This window comes from Ursus americanus, chromosome 12 (assembly GCF_024610735.1).
Source record: "Ursus americanus isolate L20-20 chromosome 12, mUrsAme1.1.p, whole genome shotgun sequence".
NCBI lineage: Eukaryota > Metazoa > Chordata > Mammalia > Carnivora > Ursidae > Ursus > Ursus americanus.
In genome coordinates this window covers 58,768,108-58,787,000 of record NC_142138.1, presented here as the reverse complement: position 1 = coordinate 58,787,000, position 18,893 = coordinate 58,768,108, and the positions used below count along the sequence as shown (strand labels likewise).

The 18,893-nt window shown below is 41.7% G+C and overlaps 1 protein-coding gene across 3 annotated transcripts; it reads left to right on the top strand.

Annotated features, from left to right (window-relative positions):
- The first annotated feature begins 327 nt into the window (after positions 1 to 327).
- On the top strand, positions 328 to 18,607 carry KCNA3 (potassium voltage-gated channel subfamily A member 3). Of its 3 annotated transcripts, none has more exons than XM_087866161.1 (3): positions 328 to 3,737; positions 6,852 to 6,981; positions 15,984 to 18,607. In XM_087866161.1, the coding sequence occupies exon 1, from the start codon at positions 411 to 413 to the stop codon at positions 2,151 to 2,153; it is 1,743 nt and encodes a 580-aa protein (XP_087722287.1). In that variant the 5' UTR covers positions 328 to 410; the 3' UTR covers positions 2,154 to 3,737; positions 6,852 to 6,981; positions 15,984 to 18,607. The 3 variants fall into 3 exon arrangements, with proteins under 3 accessions (XP_087722287.1, XP_045657492.1, XP_087722288.1); XM_045801536.2 differs by having other exon boundaries at positions 15,579 to 18,607; XM_087866162.1 differs by lacking the exon at positions 6,852 to 6,981 and having other exon boundaries at positions 15,579 to 18,607.
- Positions 18,608 to 18,893: the final 286 nt, after the last annotated feature.

The window sequence follows — 18,893 nt, the reverse complement described above, 5'->3', positions numbered from 1 at the left end:
GCTGGGGCTCCCGGGGGACGCCGAGGTGCAAAGCGAGGGCGCAAGGGCGGTGCAGAGGGGCGAGGCGGCGGGCGCCGGGGGGCGGGCCGGGCCGGGCCGGGCGGCGCGAGGCAGCAGGGGAGCGGGGCGCGCGCCCGCGCGGTGGGCGGGCATCCTGAGGGGCCGCGGAGGGGCGGGCGGGCGCGCGCCCCGCAGGGGAGGGGCGGGGGAGCGCGGAGGCGGGCGAGGAGGCGTCTCCCCGGAGGAGCCCGGCGGCCCGCGCCAGACCCACACGGAGCCTCGCGGCGGCGGCGGCGCCGGCAGCAGCGGCAGCAACAGGCGGCGGGCCCGGCTCGGGGGGCGGAGGCGGCGGAGGGGCGGGGAGCGCGAGGAGGAGCGACGCGGCCCGCGCCGCCGCCTCTTCCCGCCGCATGGACGAGCACCTCAGCCTGCTGCGCTCGCCGCCGCCGCCCTCCGCCCGCCACCGCGCCCACCCTCCCCAGCGCCCCGCGAGCGGCGGCGGCGCCCACACCCTGGTGAACCCCGGCTACGCCGAGCCCGCCGCAGGCCCCGCGCTGCCGCCCGACATGACGGTGGTGCCCGGGGACCACCTGCTGGAGCCGGAGGCGGCCGACGGCGGCGGGGGCCCGCCTCAGGGCGGCTGTGGCGGTGGCGGCGGCGGCGGCTGCGACCGCGACCGCTACGAGCCGCTGCCGCCCGCGCTGCCGGCCGCCGGCGAGCAGGACTGCTGCGGGGAGCGCGTGGTCATCAACATCTCGGGGCTGCGCTTCGAGACGCAGCTCAAGACCCTCTGCCAGTTCCCGGAGACGCTGCTGGGCGACCCCAAGCGGCGCATGAGGTACTTCGATCCGCTCCGCAATGAGTACTTCTTCGACCGCAACCGGCCCAGCTTCGACGCCATCCTCTACTACTACCAGTCGGGCGGCCGCATCCGCCGGCCGGTCAACGTGCCCATCGACATCTTCTCCGAGGAGATCCGCTTCTACCAGCTGGGCGAGGAGGCCATGGAGAAGTTCCGCGAGGACGAGGGCTTCCTGCGGGAGGAGGAGCGGCCCCTGCCCCGCCGCGACTTCCAGCGCCAGGTGTGGCTGCTCTTCGAGTACCCGGAGAGCTCCGGGCCGGCGCGCGGCATCGCCATCGTGTCCGTGCTCGTCATCCTCATCTCCATTGTCATCTTCTGCCTGGAGACGCTGCCCGAGTTCCGGGACGAGAAGGACTACCCCGCCGCGTCGTCGCAGGAGCAGTTCGAGGCGGCCAGCAACAGCACGTCGGGGGCCCCCGCCGGAGCCTCCAGCTTCTCCGATCCCTTCTTCGTGGTAGAGACCCTGTGCATCATCTGGTTCTCCTTTGAGCTGCTCGTGCGGTTCTTCGCTTGCCCCAGCAAAGCCACCTTCTCGCGAAATATCATGAACCTGATAGACATCGTGGCCATCATCCCTTATTTCATCACTCTGGGCACGGAGCTGGCTGAGCGACAGGGCAATGGACAGCAGGCCATGTCCCTGGCCATCCTGAGGGTCATCCGGCTGGTGCGGGTCTTCCGCATCTTCAAGCTCTCCCGGCACTCCAAGGGGCTGCAGATCCTGGGCCAGACGCTGAAGGCTTCCATGAGGGAGCTGGGGCTGCTTATCTTCTTCCTCTTCATCGGGGTCATCCTTTTCTCCAGCGCGGTCTACTTTGCCGAGGCAGACGACCCCACTTCGGGTTTTAGCAGTATCCCGGATGCCTTCTGGTGGGCAGTGGTCACCATGACAACAGTAGGTTATGGCGACATGCACCCGGTGACCATAGGGGGCAAGATTGTGGGGTCGCTCTGTGCCATCGCTGGGGTCTTGACCATTGCTTTGCCGGTCCCCGTGATTGTTTCCAACTTCAATTACTTCTACCACCGGGAGACAGAAGGGGAAGAGCAAGCCCAGTACATGCACGTGGGAAGTTGCCAGCACCTCTCCTCTTCGGCCGAGGAGCTCCGAAAAGCAAGGAGTAACTCCACTCTGAGTAAGTCGGAGTATATGGTGATCGAAGAGGGGGGCATGAACCATAGCGCTTTCCCCCAGACCCCTTTCAAAACGGGCAATTCCACTGCCACCTGCACCACGAACAATAATCCCAACTCCTGTGTCAACATCAAAAAGATATTTACTGACGTTTAATATATGCTACAAGTGACATGCTGTGCTCAGTATTGTGTGGAACGTGCCCCCTTGGTCTGTGTATGCCCTTGTTTTATACATTTCCAGACCATTCATCAAGGAAAGGACGTGAAGAAGTGGAAAGCACACTTCATTTTCCCTCTCCCTACTGCTTCATACTGAAACAGGTGTCTGTTTTGCAAGTGGGCTGCATTCTCTCAGCTCTCCATTTTTTCTCCTCCCCCCCCCACCCGCCCTTCTCTAATATCGCAAAGAACAAACTTACTTTAAACTTCATTTCTAGTACACACTCTTAAAAAAAAAAAAAAAGTACATCCTGGGAGGAAATGAAACTAAAGAACAGTTAGAATAACTGCCTAACCTCAGAACTGAAAGACAGTTGTTTCTTTACTAAGTAAAGGAGGCACATACTTAAAGGATGCTTCCATTTGTTGGACCTTTTAACGTTATTGAATATTTAGTTCAGTTGCCTTCGCTGTGGATACGTGGATGAGAAGTCTAATTAGACCAATGACTTGTAAACCCGCTGTAAGTTTATTTGGTTTTTGACTGGAATTTCTATTTGGAACCCCTCCCGGAATTTTAAAGATTTCTACAACTTGGAACAAAGGGGAATGCGTGAGGTGTCCTGATCTGACTAATTAGTTGAACTCTTTGGGGCTTGTGAAGCATTTCGAAAGGGGTAGACAGGCAGATTCCTCTGAAGTTCTGTGTGTGTGTTCCAAGCAACATCTATCAAAGTGTAGAAACAGATGTTTTCAGTGCTGCTCAGAGAAACAAAGAGAATTTCTAATGCGTCTGCGAGATAAGCTTCTGCAGTATCACAAGAAGATTAAAGTGGCAGACACTCCTTCCAGCGGAAGTTACTAATTCGGACCTGACTGATGCAGTTCCCATAGCAACCCATGTTTCCTGGGAAACCCGAAAAAGGTTGTCATGGCATCTCTTGCTCTCTAGCCCCACCCCCTAGCCCCTGCCGTTTCCACAGTAACGTTTCCAGACGGTTCCTCCTTACAGGATTTCATAAGGAAAACCACTATTTGAATAAACCGCACAAATAAGGTTACGTCTGAGAATCCGGTGGTGAAATGAATCACAAAATGCATATTTTTTTACTACAGAAAATCACTGATATCATCTCATAATGACTGAATCGGGAAGGAAAATATTGCCTTTGGAATGTTAGATATCTACTCCAATAAGGCATGAATTGAATTAAATGCCAATAATTAGGCAATAATTTAAAAGGACACTGTTTTCTTCCTCCAAGAAGTTTCAAGCCAACAAGTGAAATTTAAAAGCAAGTGTAAAAGTGTTCTGTACGTAAGCAAATGAAAGATTCAATCGGTGTACCTGAAACCTTACTACAAGGGACCTTCAGACTTCCTCTTTAAAAAAATTCCAGATCCCACAACAGCACTTGAAAAGCTAAATAAACTTTAAAAATATAAAGGATGCTTGTTTTTTAACTGAGGGAATTGCAGACAATCAATAAAAAGGAGGGACGGGAAGTAACCATATCTTGGGAAAATACCTGCAAGTTTCAGCCATATACCAGGGTTGCCAGAAGACAAACAGAATCAGGTGAGCACTGTGTGGGGGTACTGAGAGCTCTCCCTCTTTGGACAGGGAACCAGGGAAATACTGTTCCTGTCTAGCCTGGCGATTCTTGCAAAACCAATAGTTTCATATTAATTACATGCAAGTGCCTTTTAAAGATCACTTACAACATCTTTCCCATTTGATTTCTGTGTTGTTAACTGTCCTGTGGTTTCTATAGTTTATGGCAAAAGGGTGGGGGGGGGGAGTCATTGCTCTTTAGAATAACCCTCACCCAAACTGAACTGAAAATGATTCCATTCCTTTTACTAACCCTCTTGGCTTCTGAACAACCTGTTTCCCCTTTAAAAAAAGACAAAAGGCAGAACCTACTGCTATTAAATTGTTAGTCCAATTTTAATTTACATAATTAGTAGTATGTAGTAGTACAGTTGTTTTAAACAAAAATGGTTAAGCTTACAACAAGGGGAACACTGTATTTTAATGAAATCATTTTACTTTATACACTTTTTTTATTATTTTTAAAGGGTGTAACTATTCTATCCTAAAGCAAGTGGGAGTAACCCTAATTCTAAAGCTCGTAAAGTTTTTTCAGGTAATCAGAAGCCTACTTACTTTATTATTTGTGTAGTTAATACTGTGAAAAAGAATGTTGAAGACTTCTAGAGGGGGAAGAAGAAGGGAAAGACAAAGTAATAGAGGCAGGAAATCTATATACCTGGTCATGGGGTTACTGCTTTTATCTCTACATGCATCAAAATAGGACATCTTTATCTAGTGTCCTTTGCTAGTTTGAGTTACTTTTACCACTAATCTGCCTTTTGATCAAATTCTTGGTATTCTTAATGGCCAGACATTCTTTTTGTGACCCGTTTTGGTGGTCATATGTTAGACACACTCTAGTAATAATGTTAAGAATAATCTTTGTATCTGTTCTTGAAAGATCTTGATGTGAAGATGAACAAAGTGCAGTGACACTTTTATTCATTTTTATTTAGAAGCTAGAGAAACCCTGCTTAGTTCTATAAGTAAATTATGGTTGTACCATAATTTTTACAATTGTATGGTTATTAATAGTAATATGAAGAAGACCTTTTTTTTTCCAGTCCAGAGAAATACAGCTTTTTGAGTCATCACTTTAAGGTAATATAATTGCCTCTAGTTGCCAAATTATAAGCTCCTTAAAGGTTGTAGGTTTTGTGTTTTGACAAATACAGATTTTGGACAGTAGTGCCTAGGACAAAATGTAGCACTTTGTACGTATTCAATACATATTTGATGAGTGAATGGCTATAATCTTACATTAATGTTATTTTCAGGTTTTTAATGAAGTGAGTTGAAGCGTAAGCTCTGCTGTCATACTGCCAGGGTTTGATTCCTGACTCTGCTCTGTGACACTGGAGCAAATTACTTAACCTCTCTGTGCCTCAGTTTCCTTATTGGTAAAATGAGGAGAATAAATAATACCTCGTAGAGTTGTTGTGACTATTAAATGTGGATACAAGTATAATACGTCAAAAAATCCTTGCATGGTATGCAGCAGAGATTTTGCTAAGAGATATCATTATTATTTTGATCATTACTTACAAGCATTGTGTAATTAACACCGAGCTTTGTGAATGATATGAAATACATAAGTAATCAGTGTCTTCCTATTTACTTTCTGTGTAACTATAATAATTACCATGTAATTACCATGTCCTGGGCACTTCTCAACTCTGCAAGGTAAGTGGTATTCACCCCACTTTAGGAGGGTAAAAAATAGATGGTTATGGTTAAATGATTTCCCAAAGACTTCACAGCTAGCAAGAAACCCAGCTATGATTTAAAGCCAGATCATTCTGGCCCCCAAACCCGTGTTCCTTTCATTGTATGACTCAATAGAGATTGAAAAAAATAAATCTCTTATGCCTTAAGGTTTGACTTCAGCCCATGTTACTAATTAATGAATTCCTGTAATGAATATATCTCCAGAAACCTATCTTATGCAGTATATTGAAAATTAACCCTTTCCTAATCATCAGAGATTTTTAACCATAGGGATCAAATAGAAGCTATTTAAATTGAACAGAGAGATAGACTTTTCTAGTAATAAAAGATTGTTTTCCTATATGATTGATTTGTCTGCGTTTAGTATTATGTCAGAAAGCATAATCAGTCATAGTAGTGATACTTGCTAGGACAATAGATATTTTTCAGTTTTAAGGTTAATTTCCTATTTTCATGTGTTTAATCTACAGTAGATGATAGTGTTATGCAAATTGTTATTTTTCCATTCCCTTTCACTTTGCTTAGGTTACCGAAGAGCCATGCCAGCAAGTAGTGTAAATATTTTGACTCTCCCTTATTAAGAAAGGAGAAATTACTTAGAACAAAAGGATTGAAAGCAGAAGGAGATTGCCAGCTCATGGAAATTTTTGTGACATTATTGCCTTACCCAGTCACTCCATGGGTCTTTAAGAGCATCTGTGCTCAAAAACACATTAGAATATAATTTTGTCCCTCATAAAAGCTGTAGCCCTTTCTCTAAGGTCCTAAATCATTCACAAAACTAAAATGGATAGTGATTCAGGCTTACAGCAAAATGCAAATGAGTCTAAGTTACACATATCATTTAGCTTTGCCAGAACAAAGACTTCACTGTTGAGCTCAACTGCACATCTTGGATGTTGAAAGGTATACATATGTCTGTGTGTACAAAAGATTCATGGGAGAAGGTGTGACTGGATCAGTGCACGTCTATCAGCACCCTGGGGAAAATGTATTTACCCTACAGCTGGTGAGTCCAGAGATGAAAACAACATTGTTATTTAGTTCTTTTATGGTGCTTTCAACTGATATTATACCACATTTTGGTACCCACCAACGGGGGTGACGTAATCACAAACAGCTACTCATAAGAGGCAGCATTATATCAGTTATTTCTAAATTTTGAGACAAAATTTCTGGGATTGAAATTTTAAATGCAGAGTATGAAGAAATTTGTTACTTACCTCTTTGGCATAAAATGTACTCAAGCAAGTGCTCTGGTGATAATATATAGATTCAATATATATAATACCAATCATTTTTTCCTTTAAGAACCATAACTATAATTTAATGACTTCCATACATTTAAAATTTCCACATTTTCTACAGCACTTCCAAGTCCTTCCCACCTCTCAGCTGTGAATAGAAGTGATAACCCCTCCCACTAAGAAATGCAAAGAAGCACAAGTGCCCCCCCACTCCCCAGTCTGAAGACTTATGGAAACACTGTGAGATAGAGGTGAGGAACGTAAGAATGGGGCAGAGGATATCTAGGGCTTGCATTTTAGGGTGGGGCTTTTCTTTCTGTCTTTTATTTCACCTCTTCAACAGAGGATAAGACTATTATTTCCGTGCTATTGATTTTCTGTATTTCGTTTGACAATTTTATATGTTAATGAAGTCACTTGTTTTCTATAACTTGCAGGGAATGGTTGAAAACCTTTGAGAGAGGGCAAATCAGGGGAGGCAGGAAGAAGGAAGGGAAGCCATGCAGAGCCCAAACCGTGTGCTATCATGACTCAGCTCCTAAGCTCCTGCCAGAAAATGGCCATTGCTATAGAATATATGAGAATAATATTCTTCATATTCTCACATTCACCTTGCAAATTTAATTTAAATGATTCAGACAGGTTAGAAAGTTTTCAGATATTTGTCTTTGTCTTCAGTGATGCTGTAAACTAATTTTGTCTTTGGAATTATAAAGAAAAAACATTTTACAAAGAAACGTTTTCATGGTTTTTCTCTTTCCCCCCACCTTCTTTGTACTGAATGTGTTTTTCCTTTCATTTCAAAGTTTGCACCATTAACTATCAAATACATTAAAGAGGAGATCTAGAAAAATGGCTCCATCATTTTCTTGGAAGCCATTTTATTATTGTTGCAGTCTAAATAGTGCTGAATAGGAGCTCTAGCCTGAAAGGTAAATCCTGGGATTCTGGTTGTTAGTAGGGTAGCATTAAATGAATGAAAAATGTTTCATTGTGTCTGAAGAACGTTTAGAATAAATTTGTGCGTGCAGGGCTCTGACTTTGCAGATACAGGGATCATACCCCCAACCTACTGGTAAAGAGTGGAGAGAAGCTTTTTCTTTTCCAGGGAGCCCCCGACATTACCCGCACCCCTTTCATCAGAGCACAAAGTCTCTTGGGAAGCTCTGTTGAGATCCCCACTGACTTTTTAGAATGAAAGCTAGCATTGAATTTATGTGTTATATGTCAATCAGCACTTCTATTTCACTGGTTTTTTGTTAAGTTTATTTTAAGCTCCTGTTCTTTATGGGAATTCTCTCTGAATCCTAAGGTTCTTATTTTTATACATTTAAACGTGTTCTTTAAATTAAAGCATGTGATTTAATTTGGAAGAGAAGCCAGTGAGGGTAATTTGTTACATACACACACACACACACACACACACACACACACACTCACACACCCCTCACCTGTTATTTTCTATCCTAAGATATATTTCTTTTCTGTCTACAGATCTAAACAGTCTAAAATTGGTGAATTTCCAAAATACTGGTTTTCATTCATATGTGCTGCACAGAGATTTACAAAGCATTTCTTATAGCCTTGCTTAAAAGGCAGATTTATTGCCTAGCATTCTCACTGTATTTATTAATGTAATAGTAGATTCATAAAAGTAGTAAATACATTCAGTCTGTCACTGAGCTTAGTCATTTCACCTCCAAAAAGTAATCTACTTTTCAACATCACACGCTACTATCATCTCTATCCAAAATAAGCGTGAAGGTCTCTTAACTGGCCTCACTACATTTCCTATTCTCCACCTGATAGCCAAAAGCATCATTTGAGACTCAAGTCTAATTACATCACCTGCCTCTGCTTAAAATTCTTTTAAGATCTTTTCCTTGTCTTTAGGATAAAGACCCAAAGGCTTAACACAGCCTTCATGGCCCTACATGATCTATCTCGGCCCTGATCTTCTAGTTAGGGGTTAAGCTACCTTTCCCCCTTAACCTGCGGGGGATTCTTGCAGATACTGCCACTGCCAGCTCCCTCTTCACTTCATTACCTTCTATTTTTGCTTCAATATTCCCTCCAAGATATCTCTCATGACTCTGGTTTTATCAATTCCCCTATTATGGTACATTTCATCAAATTTGAGGAGCCTTCCATTATAAGGAACGCCATTATTCTATGCGCCATTGAGAAAAGAAAAGCTGCCAATTTTAAGGGAAAGTACCAGGGATTTTAAGGTACATCCCAATTTCATAGATGTTCAAATCTGAAAAAGTATGTCTTAGAATGAACTGAATATAGTATTGCTCTTGACATAGCTTTCATTTTATATTTATTTGTGTTATATGATTAATGTCTCTTCTATGAGAGTAAGGACTGTATCACTCTTTGTTCATCATTGAATCCCTTCCCTTTTTCTCCCAAATCTGCTCCAAACAGACTTTCACCCCTGTCACTTCACCAAAAGTGTACTTTTCAAGGTCACTGGTGACCTCCTATAGCTAACCCCAGTGGTCATTTCTCAGTGTTCATTTCATTTGACCCATCAGAACCATTTGGTGCTATGGGATACTTCTTCCCTCCCGGGAAGAAGTTCTTCATTGGACTTCAGGGCATGACACTCTGTATTTTCTTACTACCTCTCTGGCCTCTCCTTCTCAATCTCTTTTACTGGGTCTTCCTCATTTCCCCTGAATCTTAATGTTTGAGAGCCCATGGGCCACAGCTTAGTCCTTAGACCTCTTTCCTTTTTCTTTAGGTCTTATTCTCATAGCTTTAGACTATCTATATGTAAATTTCTCTCTCCCACCTGAACGTCTCCCCTGAACTTCAGATTGAATGTCTCCCCTGAACTTCAGATTGAATTTCCAACTACCTACTTGACATCTCTACTTGGATATCAGATGGATATTTCAAACTTAATATGTCCAAAACTGAGCTTCCCTCTCCTCCCTGACCCTTGCCACCAAACCTATGTCTCTTGCCCTTTTCCCCCTCTCTATCACTGTAACTTCAATTTTCAGTTGCTCAAGCTAAAATCCTTGGAATTCTCCTAGATTCCTCTCTTTCTGTCATACTCCTTACCCAGGCTATTGGCAAATCCTGTTGGCCCCACTCTTAAAATGTTTCCAGTCTTACTTCTGCAGCCACTTATTCTAAGCCATCATTATCTCTCACCTGGATTTTTAGGGTACCCTCCTGACTGGTCCCCAGCTTCCATCCTTTCCCCTGCTTGAGTCTATTCTCAACATAGCAGCCAGAGAAAACCCTTTAAAACACTTGTCAGGTCGTGTAACCTCTTGGTGGCAAAACCCCTGTCTGGCTCTCCGTTTCACACAGGCACGCCCCACCTACTCTACCTTGCCTTACCCTTCTGACCTCCTTTCTGACTCCACTCCCGTTGTGCCAGCGTCCTTGCTCTTCCTCAAACAGACCAAGAGTGCACTACCTCGGGGCTTTGTACCTGCGGTTCCACCTGCCTGCAATGCTCTGACGTCTGATATCTGCATGGCTCGCCCCATCACCTCCTTAGGGGACTCCATCTCAGCGAGGCCTTCCCTGGCCTCTCTGTTTAAATGTGCAGCCCCCACAACACTCTCCTTCATCCTGTCTCTGCTTTGTTTTCTCCTCTAACATTAGGTATTTTACTTACTTTGTTTATTGTCCATCTGCCCTTCCCTTGCCTGAGAGTAAGGACTTTTTGTCTGTTCGTTGCTACTGTTTCCCTCAAGACCTGGAATAAAGTTGGTGCTTCTTAAGTATTTGCTCAAGGGGCACCTGGGTGGCTCAGTCGTTAAGCGTCTGCCTTCGGCTCAGGGCCTGATCTCAGAGTCCTGGGATCGAGCCCCACATCAGGCTCCTCCGCTGGGGGCCTGCTTCTTCCTCTCCCAATCCCCCTGCTTGTGTTCCCTCTCTTGCTGACTGTCTCTCTCTCTCTGTTAAATAAATAAATAAAAAATCTTAAAAAGAAATCTATTTGTTCAAGGAAGGAATGAGAGGCTGGAAATTCCGATTTGAGTGTTTTTAGACTAATAGCAAAATGTTCGTGTCGTGTATCTGTGCTTCGTTCTAGCACTGTGAGGCTTATACTCCTCATCATAGCCTTTTAGATAAAATTTCTTGTACCTGGTTCACTGGAGAAGGCTTCCATTTGGTAAAACATGCGCCAGCAGGTTTTCCCCCACAAAGTACTATCCAGTTAAGGAGTGGAACTCCTTAACATGAATAATTTAAATATAATTTAATATAAAATAATTTAAATATAACATTATATTAATCGCCATGGCTACCTGGAGTTGGAATGCTTCACAGAGACTGCTTCCTACCTAGCAGCTAATAAAGCACTATTTGTAAATGATACTCAGTAAACATTTGTTGACTCATTGGCTTACATAGTACAGCAAAAATCAGAACAAATAAGTGATATTTCCAGGAATTTACTATCTAGCAGACATTCTAAGACACTTTGCTATAAGGTCAGTCTTGGTTTTAGTTAATGGTGAGTCCTAAAATACCTATAGGGTTTTCATTACTGAAAGCTGATTGAATAGACATCAGATATTTCATCAATGAATCACCTTAAGGAATTACATTACTATAGATCTGGCCTTACACAATAAAATAATTTCTTTTACAAAATAGCTTAATTTTTTAGAAGATTTCACTTATTTGAGAGAGAGAGCACGAGCAGGGGGAGGGGCAGAGGGAGAGGGAGAAGCAGTCTCCCCGCTGAGCAGGGAGCCCCATGCGGGACTGGATCCCAGGACACTGAGATCACCTGACCTGAGCTAAAGGCAGCTGCTTAACCAAACGAGCCACCCAGGCGCCCCTAAAATAACTTAAATTTTTATATAATTGTCAAGTTATATGGGAGGATCACAAAGATTGGTTATTTTTTAAAGTGACTTTCTCATATATGAAAGAAGAGGGGGTTCTCAGAGTGACTTTCATTTATTTTTTTAAAAGATTTTATTTATTTATTTGATAGAGAGAGAGAGTGACAGCCATCGAGAGAGGGAACATAAGCAGGGGGAGTGGGAGAGGAAGAAGCAGGCTCCCAGCAGAGCAGGGAGCCCAATGCGGGGCTCGATCCCAGGACTCTGGGATCATGCCCTGAGCCGAAGGCAGACACTTAAGGCTGAGCCACCCAGACGCCCCTCAGAGTGACTTTTATAATGGTGAAACTTAGGTCATTTCTACATAAAATAGGTGAGAGGCACCAATAGCATATGTTGGTATTGGGAAATTCCCAGAAGCTTTGAAAAACCAACATGTGTAGTATGGAACCACTGAGACTAAATTAAAGCATTGCTATGAAGGAGGACTGCTGTGAGTTTAGGTAATATCATGACAGATGCACTTCCCTGTGCAGGAGGAAATGCGGATTCTCCGCATATGAACAGAAAGGAACCTTTTCCACACCCCTTCTGCATTTTCTCTTCTCCCTGGGTTTCTCAGGCACATCAGACCAGACCTAGGTCTGGGTGTTACCTCTGTACATCTACGTGGAACAATTTCCTTACTAAGCATGCCACTAAATTAAAGAAAACTAGAGCGTGTGCTTGAGATTACATATATAGACCAATAGAAGTTAGAAATTCATTTCACCTTCCATCACTTTATACAGTTAAGCCCACAGAGGACAGAGATCGTTTCTCTTTTGAGGACACGCTGTCAGGACTTTTTAAAGGAATGACACAAAATAGAGAATTGAAATGAATAATTTTCATTTCTTATTTTTTCATGGTTTTTTTTTCTGGTTTGGAGTGATGAATTAGAATGTTTATTTTTGTTATTTAACCCAATATGGGTTTTACTGGATTTTCTGTTATAAACTGGAATAGCCGATGTATTAGAAATTCTAAGAGGCAGTCTCACATGCCATTACATTTTATACTTACCTCATGTATGACTACAGGACAAAACATGTTCAGTTATTCACCAATAGATTACCTCTATAAGAAATTATCATAAAAAGCGTGTTAAACAAGGGTGACTCTATGCTGGATTTCAAAATGTAGTGGGTGACTGCAAACCACAGACAGAAATAATTTCTGCCGGTGAGAACCGTGTTTGGAATTGCTTTCTACCTCTATTCTAGAAATCTTTTACCTGCAAGCATCTTAACCGATTGCAAAAGATCAGTTTGTTTTACCAGGCCGCAGTGTGAATTGAGGATATTTGTTATTAGTAGACCTACATACTGCTCAGAGTAGCAGTGATTACACCTCAAACTCATTTTCCCATGACTTTCTACATTTTTGACAAAGCTCACGTCTTAGCACATTACCGACTTTAATTACCGAGTGAGTTTAAACTTTTTTTTTGCTTGCCAAGAGGACATAATTTCCAAGAAGCCAATCAGAGAATTACACATAATTGAACGAGAAATGTTTCTAGTCCTTGGGCTAATTCATTACCATTCCTTTGGCAGAAATTATCGAGCTTGCTGGTGTGCGGCCAACTCTAAGTGGTTTAGTACATGGCGTGGTACAGACACATTAAAACAAAGTTCCCATAAAGTTCCGTGCTGTGGAATGATCGCAGCCTCTTTCCCCGTCAAAGACAGAGTTAAGGAAGCTCGGTTTCTGTACCTCTTTTGTTTAGGCCTTGGTAGAGGTGTTACTTACGTCTTCACAAGCTTCATAATTAAAGAAATGTGACCGTTCTTATGCTCTTTTCTTGCTTCATATGTTAGCACATTTATTTGGTCAAATATCTTCAATTATAGGTCTCACCATTTTCTATTACACTGCCTCTCTGTATTCGTGGAGTTGATTTTGATATTTAAGTCAAGGGCCAATCTTGGTTCCTAGCCACTAATGTAAACATTATGATTACCCTTCACATGTCATTTTGATTTCTTATTTCTGTTAAATTGCAACTCCCTCCACACCACCAGTGCATTAGGATGCCGAGCTATACCGTACTTGCTTAATAGTCCCAAGAGCCTTGAGGCAGGTATTGACACATGAGGTTAAGATGTCATAGTAGCAAGACCAGAACAGCTTACTAAAACCATGTCAACGTAACCAAAGCTACAGTAGCATTGAGCAGAAGCTAGGCACTTAGGAAATGAAGTGGGTGCCAGATCATTCATGTGACTTGTAATTTCTTATAGTTAGTAGTCATTACTAGCTTTTTGACCATCGTAATTTTCAAATTCTCATCATGAAAATTAAGAATACTGTGATGCAGCGGCGCCTGGGTGGCACAGCAGTTGAGCGTCTGCCTTTGGCTCAGGGCGTGATCCCGGCGTTACGGGATCGAGCCCCACATCAGGCTCCTCCGCTATGAGCCTGCTTCTTCCTCTCCCACTCCCCTGCTTGAGTTCCCTCTCTCACTGGCTCTCTCTATCTCTGTCGAATAAATAAATAAAATCTTTAAAAAAAAAATACTGCGATGCAAAAGTATACTCCTGCTATATGGCCAAAGATTAGTGTTAAGAAGTTGTATCTTTCATGAAGGGTGATCGAGTATAAGTCAAGCCAATAAGGAAAACGTTTCACTAGGTGATTGCCCAGCACACAGTAGGCATACAGCATTAGGTTTAGTAAGTGGGTGATTCTTCTACACAAAGCACATTCAAGTTCCAGATCACCACCGGTAGGCATTTACCACTGAATTTCAGATACCCGCTAAAACCAGGAGTATATATGGGAAACAGTCTTCCCTATGTATTATGATGGATGATACTCACATACTGAAACCTGGAACTGAGTTTAGCAATTTCTATTTGTGTTTATAAGTATCCTTTCTACTACAGTTAGCAAGTTTTTGGAATACATGAATCTAGTTTTTATATATCCACTTATTCACTCAGTGTGTATTTCCTGAGTACTTGCTATGTCAGACACAATGCAGAGTGACAGGGATTTATTCATTCCTTCAACATACAAATTGTCTACTATGTCCAGACACCATTCTAGATTCTAGACATAGCAGTGAACAAGATAGTCGTGCTGCCCTATGCAATTTTTAAGAAACACTTTACTGTTGGCATTTCTAACAATTTTTTTCTAGTTGGTAGAGGAGAGCACCAAACCTTGAACTTTTATTTCTTGGTTCTCCACAGACCCTGGTTAAGCTCTTATTGTCTTAATTGTGATTTCTTGAAGTGGTACATAACTACGTAGAGTTTATATTCTAAAGAATCAACAGAACTGATAGTTATTTGTATAGTGACAAGATAGAGGATAGGCATGATAACTAGAATACAGTCTTCACTATAGTCATTTTGAGACTGTTTCTCCCGCTCTCTCAATCGCTCGCTTTCTCTGCCCCTCTCCTTCTCTCTTCACCCTCTCTCCCTCTCCTTCTCTCCCTCTGCCTCCCCCCCTTCCCTCCCCAATTCTCCATAACACTTATCTGAGCATGGGATTTCCATTCACTTCAAAAGAGTTCTCATCTTAGGTCACCGAAGTGGGATGAACTGCCAGGAAAGAAACCAACCCTTGGAACTACATTGAGAAAATTAAGACATATATTTTTTCTAAAAAACAGTAGGCACTCGAACGTTTCAGGTGGTTCTAAAGGTAAAGATAAATTTTTATGTTCAAAAAGCAAACAATCACATTGGTTTGGACTACCTTTGGAAGCGGGTATTAATAAGGACACAAAGTTCGTAGTTTCAGGGTACTCTGAAACTTTTTCTAGTTGATAAACTAAAAACTTTGATAGGTGCTTGATAAACTTAGAAAATTAAATTGGTTGAACTTTCAGGCTACCAATTAAAAAAAAATCCAAAGTTTTGAAAAGTATAGTGAATAGAATATTTTAAATTGACATAAAGTCTATAATTTTTTAAAACACTAAATATACAGTAAATTATTATTATGCTTACTCTGCCCGACAGATTCCTGAAGAGTCCGGCATAGAGAACCGCAGAGCGTCACTGACCAGTAGGAGGCTCATTTTTAAACCGCCTTTGTCAAGAATGCAGTGTTGGTTCTGTCGCTGGTGGGCGGTGATCTGTCTGCCAGCGCGTGTTGTGTTGTAGGTGACATTAGATAACATGGCTCTGATAAATGCGTTCTATAAAGGAAACAGCGCTAAGCCGGAGGATTCTCTTCCAACTGGGTGCAATGTTAAGCATAGTGATACAGAGATAAAGGAGAACATCAAAAAATATTAAGGGATCATTTCAACCTTTTGACATTTTGATGCAATCAAATCACTCAAAAACTCATCAGTACTGCTGATAAAGAAAACCTAGACGTTTGTTTGTAACAAGCCAACTGGTACTGTTTTCTTCTTTCAGTTAATCGCGGGACGATGTTGAATCATGAGATACAGTGACGTCATCGTCTGTGTTGGGGGTTATGCGCAACCTTATTTGTGAAGGTGTGGTTTGTACCAAAGCCTCTCCTACGTAGATTGGCCCGTTTTACACATAAATAAGTGAGGTCTACACTGTGCCCAGATGAATGGTATTAAACAGACTGGCCTAAAAGAAATGTGCCTTGCTTGATTAAACATTCTTTTATTTTTTTGATTCAAAATGATAGATGTGCGATTAGTCTCATAGGTAGGTTTTAGCTGAACGTAAATTTAAGAATGTATTAGTACTTATTATATGTTTAAGTTATCTATTTTAACTGAAATTTGAGTATTTAGTTGTAGTTTTCAGCAGTTCATATATAATATACTCATTCAAGTTAGTTTTCATGCGATGTTTGGTGTGGTGAGACAAAGCACATTCTTAAAGATATAGTATTTCATCTAATGTTTATAGAATTTCCTTCAAAATTATATCTGTAAAAGGTTTCTTGACTCATTTTCTATTTTTGTATTTTATTCCTTTAGAAATGGAACTTTTTTCAATAAGAAAAGCGCAAAGTTTTAGTTGGAAAAGAGATTTAGGAGGTCATGAAGATAATTTCCCATTTGGGGACATTTCACTTCTGTGCCATTATTAATGTATTTACTGTGACATTTCAGCAGAATGGTAGCTATTTGTATATTATTTAATAAGCCTTATGGAAAGTCAAACTGTGAACATTTGGTATAATGAAGACTTTTTTTCATTTTCATATTTTATTTTTGAAACATACCTGAACAAATGCATAAATAACCAATTTCCTGTCATTCAAGTGCATAACGATGCTAAGTTATAATAAGAGGGCTTGTAGAATTTTAATTACTATCAAAATATTTCAGTAGCAAAGCCAAGATTATAATACTTTTTGATGCCATGTAGAAGGAAATACACCTGATGAGTTTCATTGTTAATATATAAGAACAGGTAACTGAAACCGTCTTAGAGCTACTAGCAGCAACAGGTGGGTAGGGGATATAATCCAGGTAACTTTCTTTGAAGCAATGTCTACAATGAATTTTGTACAGTCTGCTGGTATTTTTTCCTTGGTCAAAATTGTGAGACCAGATCTCTCCAGGAAAAAGTGAAATAAAAGAATGCTAAGTGTCTCAGATTGGAGCTATGTGCACCTCCCATCTGGGCGATTTGTAATTCAAGTGAAAACATAGCCAAAGCCACCACCATGTGTTTGTTCTGTGTTAGCCCACATAGCAGGGACACTGGCCCAGGGAACTGTCAATCCATTCGAGCCACCTAATACTCATAACTGATGATCACAGACTGGTCCACTGTAAAGTACTTCACATCAGCTATTGGGATGATTGAAGCAAAGTAATTCACTGTCCTATAAGGTCTTAGTCATTCAGATGTTTCAGTAAGGATCAGTAGGCATTACAGACATAGACCTAAGTACTACCTTCAGGAAACACCAATGACACAACTTGAAGCATTATGTATTCTTAATATCATATCTGCATTATCACAGGCCACAGTTTCAAACAAAGACAAAACCCGGACTTTGCAATGAAAGCACAGAGTGGCACCAGATAAGTCAACTGTCATATCCAATACGGTTCACCGAATGAGTAGCAAAAATGTAACATTGGTCTAGATATCGTCAGACCAGAGTGCTTACCCACTTTCTACCTGTGGGACGACGCTAGATACATCACCTACCATTGCTAGGCTACCATTTCCTGAATTGCAAGGGGGGTGTGCTAGGTTAAATAATCCCCAAAGCCCTTTCCCAGCCTCCAAATCCTCATTTATATACATTTGAAAAGGCTTTGAAGAATACTTCAAGTACTCAGATTTTCTTATGCATCTCAGAAGGGCAGACTAAATTGAAATAAGATTTAAACCTTGAAAGTATCATAAATATACCATTCTTCAAATTGAGTGTGAGAAGAGGAAATAGGATTTTTTTTTTTCTCCTCTAAGAATTGTCACTGGCCTGTAATGGGATCATGAAAAAGTAGAAAAACCACTCTGCAGAATGGAAACAGATTAATGAAATGCTGGAAAGGAGGGGAGCTTATTTGTTAAATTTAATTAGATGTTAATGTGATTTGAAATTGCATACAAAATGCTAAAAACAGTACCAGAGCTTTCCGCACACTCAACATTATAATCCCAAAGTAGAAGGTGGGGAAAGGTTGGAGGGATGGGACTGTTTACCTTATGATCTCTTGAAATTTTTTTTATTTTTATTTTTTTTGCACGAGAGGTGGTTTGGTAGAGTTTAAGCGGGTGTCTGTGCTTTAGTGCTGGCTCTGCTAATAACCCATGTGCCCTAGGGAAGCCCCTTTGACCTCTCTGAGCCCCAGCTTCTTTATCTGTACAATGAAGACTTTAAATTTATAATCTGTTTCTTTACATCTTTGAAAATTCTAGAACATTTTCAGAATGTTCTGATACACATATACATGGTGCATGTTGCTCCTCTCCAGGCACTTAAGATGCCGCAGATCTCCGCTCACATGACTGAACAGACTGCAAATCCAAATATTCGTATTTCTAATTGACCGTAGCAAGACATTAAAAAAAAAAAAAAACTTTTAATTTTGGCCATGGCTATTATGGTCATCTGTTACAACTTATCATTTCATCTTTGAATGTTGAGTTCATCTAAACAAAATTTCTGTTCCAGTGAACCTCCTGTTGAAATTTTTGTAGTTTAATAAACACTTAGCAAACCAGAATTAAGTATATTATGCTTGCCAATGAACTGTAGCCGATTGCAAGGTGCATTTTTGTCACATTAAGAAGCTAATCCTGTTTTAGTCCCAGAATCAACGGCTATAATTTGAAGTAACATTCACAAAATTTCGTAAATTTTCGTGAATACAAAAG

Bases quoted from the DNA above. Each gene is read 5' to 3' on its own strand.
- KCNA3 (XM_087866162.1), top strand. From the start codon at position 411: ATGGACGAGCACCTCAGCCTGCTGCGCTCGCCGCCGCCGCCCTCCGCC.